Source organism: Dipodomys ordii, unplaced genomic scaffold, assembly GCF_000151885.1.
Source record: "Dipodomys ordii isolate 6190 unplaced genomic scaffold, Dord_2.0 Scaffold31, whole genome shotgun sequence".
In the NCBI taxonomy this organism is placed as follows: Eukaryota; Metazoa; Chordata; class Mammalia; order Rodentia; family Heteromyidae; genus Dipodomys; species Dipodomys ordii.
Genome location: NW_012267247.1, coordinates 4,195,693 through 4,200,137, shown reverse-complemented (window position 1 = coordinate 4,200,137; position 4,445 = coordinate 4,195,693). Strand labels below are relative to the sequence as shown.

The following is a 4,445-nucleotide window of genomic DNA, read 5'->3' as shown; positions in this document are numbered from 1 at the left end:
TGGTAGAGCACTAGCCTTGAGCTGAAGAGCTGAGTGACAGCGCCCAGGCCCAGAGTTCAGGCCCTACAACCGGACCCCCCCCCAAAAAAAAAAAAAAAGTTTCACAGAAACCAGGTACCAGTTGCTCACGCCTGTAATCCTAGCTACTCAGAAGGCTGAGATCTGAAGATCACAGTTCAAAGCCAGCCTGGGCAGGAAAGTCTACGAGACTCTTATCTCCAATAAACCACTAGAAAACCGGAAGTGGTGCTGTGGCTCAAGCGTTAGAGTGCTTGCCTTGAGCTGAAGAGCTGAGGGACAGTGCCCAGGCCCAGAGTTCTAGCCCCATGACCAACAACAGCAACAAAAAAAAAAGTTTTTTAGATTTTCCTGCCCAGGCTGGCTTTGAAACACAATCCTCATCTCAGCCTCCTGAGTAGGATTACAGGCATGAGCCACTGGCTCCTGGCACAGATGATAAAAGTCTTACTGGACTGTCATCATATATGTAGTTTGTCATTGACTGAAGCATCATCACATGGTACATGATTCTGAAACATGGAGATCTGTGACCTGATTGGCCAAAATAAGTCACTGTTTTCCGAGGAGCTAAAGATGCCTGCATCTCTGTCTTCAGGTGAAGAATATTGAGGAGCATCGACAGCGTAGTCTGGACTCAGTGCAAGAGCTGATGGAGAGCGGGCAGGCAGTGGGAGGCATGGTTACTACAACCACAGGTCAGTTCTCTCCCCTCCACATGCTTAGGAGCAGATATATTTCCAAAAAAGGCCTCATTTACTTTCCTACTCTTTGCTTTTTTTCTCCTCCTTGAGGTACCTTGGATTGATCCTAGGGCATTGCACATATTAGACAAATTCTTTCCCTCTTAGTTTTATACCTAGCCAGTTTGTTAAGTTTCATGTCCATTCTGGAGCTTGAACTCAGATCTTAGTTGCTATCCCTGAGCTTTTTTTTCGTGTCTTCGTCTTGGGGCTTAAACTAAAGGCCTGTGTGCTGACCCTGAACTTCATTTTGCTGAAGGCTACTGCTCTACCACTTTGAACCACAGCTCCAGTTCTGGCCTTTTGGTACTTAATGGGAGATAAGAGTCTTACGGACTTCCCTGTCTCTGCTGGCTTTGAACCAAGATTTTCATATCTCAGCCTTCTGAGTAGGTAGGATTGATTACAGGTGTGAGGCACAGGCACCCACCTCTGAGCTAGCCCAAGTTTAGCGCTCCATCATTGACCTGCCCCTCAAAAATTCTGCAATTTTGGTAGTTAATTGGATGGATTTTCCTTCTTTGGTTGGCTTTGCACTATGGTTCTCAGCCATGAGCCACCAGTGCCTAGTCTTAGCCTGACATATTACTCTTTAGGTTTATTATTATTATTTTTGGCAGTACTAGTTTGAACTTACTAGGAAGATACTCTTTTAGCTGAATACTGAGCCCTCTTTGCTTTAGTTACTTTTTTGTTGTTGTCGGTTGTGGGGCTTGAACTCTGGGCTTGGGCACTGTCTCTGCGCTCTTCAGCTCCTGGCTAGTGCTCTATCACTTGAGTCACAGCGCCACTTCCAGTTTTCTAGTGGTTTATTGGAAATAAGAGTCTCATAGACTTTCCTGCCTGGGCTTGCTTTGAACTATGATCCTCAGATCTCAGCCTCCTGAGTAGCTAGGATTACAGGCGTGAGCCACCGTCGCCCAGCTTTTAGTTACTTTTTGAAAAGGGTCTTCATTTTTGTCTGGGCTCAGCAATGGATAGTGATCATGACCATCTTATCTATTCTTCCCATGTAGCCAGGATTAGACACATTACCACACCCAATTTACTGTCATGATGGAAATCTTGCTCACTTTTTGCCTAGGCTGGCCTCAGACCATGAGCCTCTCCATCTCTACCTTCCAAGTTGCTAGAATTGAGTGTGAACCATTAGTTGCACCTCTTATATTTACTCTTTTTTTTTTTTTTTGTCAGTCATGGAGCTTGAACTCTGGACCTGGGCGCTGTCCCTCAGCTCTTCAGCTCAAGGCTGGCGCTCTACCACATGAATCACAGTGCCACTTCCAATTTTCTGGTGGTTAATTGGAGATAAGAGTCTCATGGACATTCCTCCCAGGGCTGGCTTTGAACTCTGATCCTCAGATCTCTCAGCCTCCTGAGTAGCTAGGATTGTATTTACTCTTAACATGCTGGAGTGGGACCATTTTGTGCTAGGTTAGAGTGAAAGCAGTTTCTGGAGTTTCCCAGACGTTATACATAGCTGGGAGTTTGTCTTATTGATGATATCTTTTTCCCACCTCTTTTCTACTTCCTAGATTGGAACCAGCCAGCTCAAGCCCAGCAAGCCCAGCAAGTGCAACGAATCATTTCACGTTGTAATTGCCGAATGTACTATATTAGTTACAGCCATGACATTGATCCTGAACTAGCAACTCAGATTAAGCCACCTGAGGTTCATGAGAACCAAGAAAAGGAAGATCTCTTAAAGAAGCAGGAAGGTACTCAGGGCTTAAAAGGGTTTTAGGAGAGTTAGTAGTTATTTCTTTAGTGGTTCAAGACTGGAATTATTAAGAATGCTCTTATGTACTGACACTACCACTTAACATTGTTCTCAAACTTGTAAATTCAGCTATGAGAACAGCCTATGAGTTTGAGTGGGCATACACGTTTCTACCCTTAAGGCTCTCTTATTCCCTTTCTCTGGGGTTGACTAACAGAAGTGGTTCTAAATGTGGGTTTGGGAGACAGAATCAGTATTTGGGGAGAAACTTGAGCTTCTTATTTAGCTGCTAACAATTACCCTAGGGGCTGTGGATACCTTCACTCTTATTCATCATGAGTTGGAAATTTCCACCAACCCTGCTCAATATGCCATGATCCTGGATATTGTCAACAACCTGCTGCTCCATGTAGAACCCAAACGTAAGGTGAGTGTGTGCCCTTGTAAGATGTTAGCTAGCCTCCAAACCCTGTGCTTTATTTGGTAGCCAATAAGAAACCACATGCTTCACATGGGAAAAGGGCTTTGCGGTTGGCATATCCTCTATTAGCAGCAGCATTTGAAATTTTATTTACTTAGCTAAGGTCAGAGTGTCTGTGAGACTGTAAAACTTGTTTGCTTGATTCCCCCTGCCGCCTCCCCGAATTATTCTCCATTCATCTAAACATCTTTAAAAACAGTAACTAGAAGCTGGGTGCCAGTGGCTCATACCTGAATCCCTAGCTGCTCAGGAGGCTGAGATCTAAGGATCATGTTTCAAAGCCATCCCAGGCAGAAAAGACCCTGTGAGACTTTTATCTCCAATTAACCACTCAAAAAACAGGAAGTGGCACTGTGGCTCAAGTGATAGAGCATTAGCCTTGAATACAAAGAGGCTCAAGGACAGAGCCCAAATCCTGAGTTCAAGCCCCACTACTGACAAAAACAGTAACTAGAGAGAATGAGGGAACAGATGACGCTGTATGAAAAAATGTACTCCTAACCCCTCTGTATATCACCTCTATAATAACAAAATAAATTCCCCCCAAAACCCCAAGAACTACATCCCTTTTCTACCTCCATCTACACCCTGTGGGCCTGGCTTGTGAAACTCACATTGTCAAATCTTCTTCACTGACATACTCTTGTTTTTGTTTTGTTTTGTTGTTGTTGTTGTTGTTTTTTGTTGGTCATGGGGCTTGAACTCTGGGCCTGGGTGCTGTCCCTCATCTCTTCAGCTCAAGGTTAGCGCTCTACCACTTGAGTCACAGCACCACTTCTGGTTTTCTGGTTGTTTATTGAAGATAAGAGTTTCAGGGACTTTCCTGCCTGGGCTGTCTTTGAACCAAGAGCCTTAGATTTCAACCTCCTGAGTAACTAGGATTACAGGCATGAGCCACCAGCGCCTGGCCTTATATTGTTGTTACTAATAATGACAGGTAAATGCAGAAGTGATCCCCACTTGTTCCTTAGTTTTATTGTAGCTCAGTGGTAAAGCATGTGCATAGCATGTGTGAAGGCTTGGGCTTTATCCTTAGCACCACAAACACAAAAAGATCAAATTCATTTCCCTTTTTATTCTTTTAGGAGCATAGTGAAAAAAAGCAGCGGGTAAGATTCCAGCTTGAGATCTCTAGCAATCCTGAGGAGCAGCGCAGCAGCATATTGCATCTTCAGGAGGCTGTAAGGCAGCATGTAGCCCAGATTCGGCACCTGGAGAAGCAGATGTATTCTATCATGAAGGTATTTTCCCAAGTAGTCTGAGAATAGAGAGGTCTCCTAGGACAAAGGAAATCTCTTCTTAATTTCTTCTCTCTTGGTTTCCTAGTCTTTGCAGGATGACAGCAAGAATGAGAACCTACTTGATCTGAATCAGAAGCTTCAGTTGCAACTAAACCAGGAGAAGGCCAATCTACAGCTAGAAAGTGAAGAGCTTAATATCTTGATCAGGTGCTCCAGCAGTCTTTGCCCTTTTTTTTTTTTTT

General features: G+C 44.1%; 1 protein-coding gene across 2 annotated transcripts in view; it reads left to right on the top strand.

The window, feature by feature from the left end:
- Kiaa0100 (KIAA0100 ortholog) overlaps window positions 1–4,445 on the top strand; it is a 38,066-nt gene that overhangs the window by 25,182 nt on the left and 8,439 nt on the right. For both annotated transcript variants that reach the window (XM_013016435.1, XM_013016434.1), the window contains exons 27-31: window positions 617–716; window positions 2,297–2,479; window positions 2,787–2,908; window positions 4,048–4,203; window positions 4,289–4,410. In XM_013016435.1, the coding sequence (XP_012871889.1) occupies window positions 617–716; window positions 2,297–2,479; window positions 2,787–2,908; window positions 4,048–4,203; window positions 4,289–4,410 (683 nt within the window). The remainder of the gene's footprint in view (window positions 1–616; window positions 717–2,296; window positions 2,480–2,786; window positions 2,909–4,047; window positions 4,204–4,288; window positions 4,411–4,445) is intronic.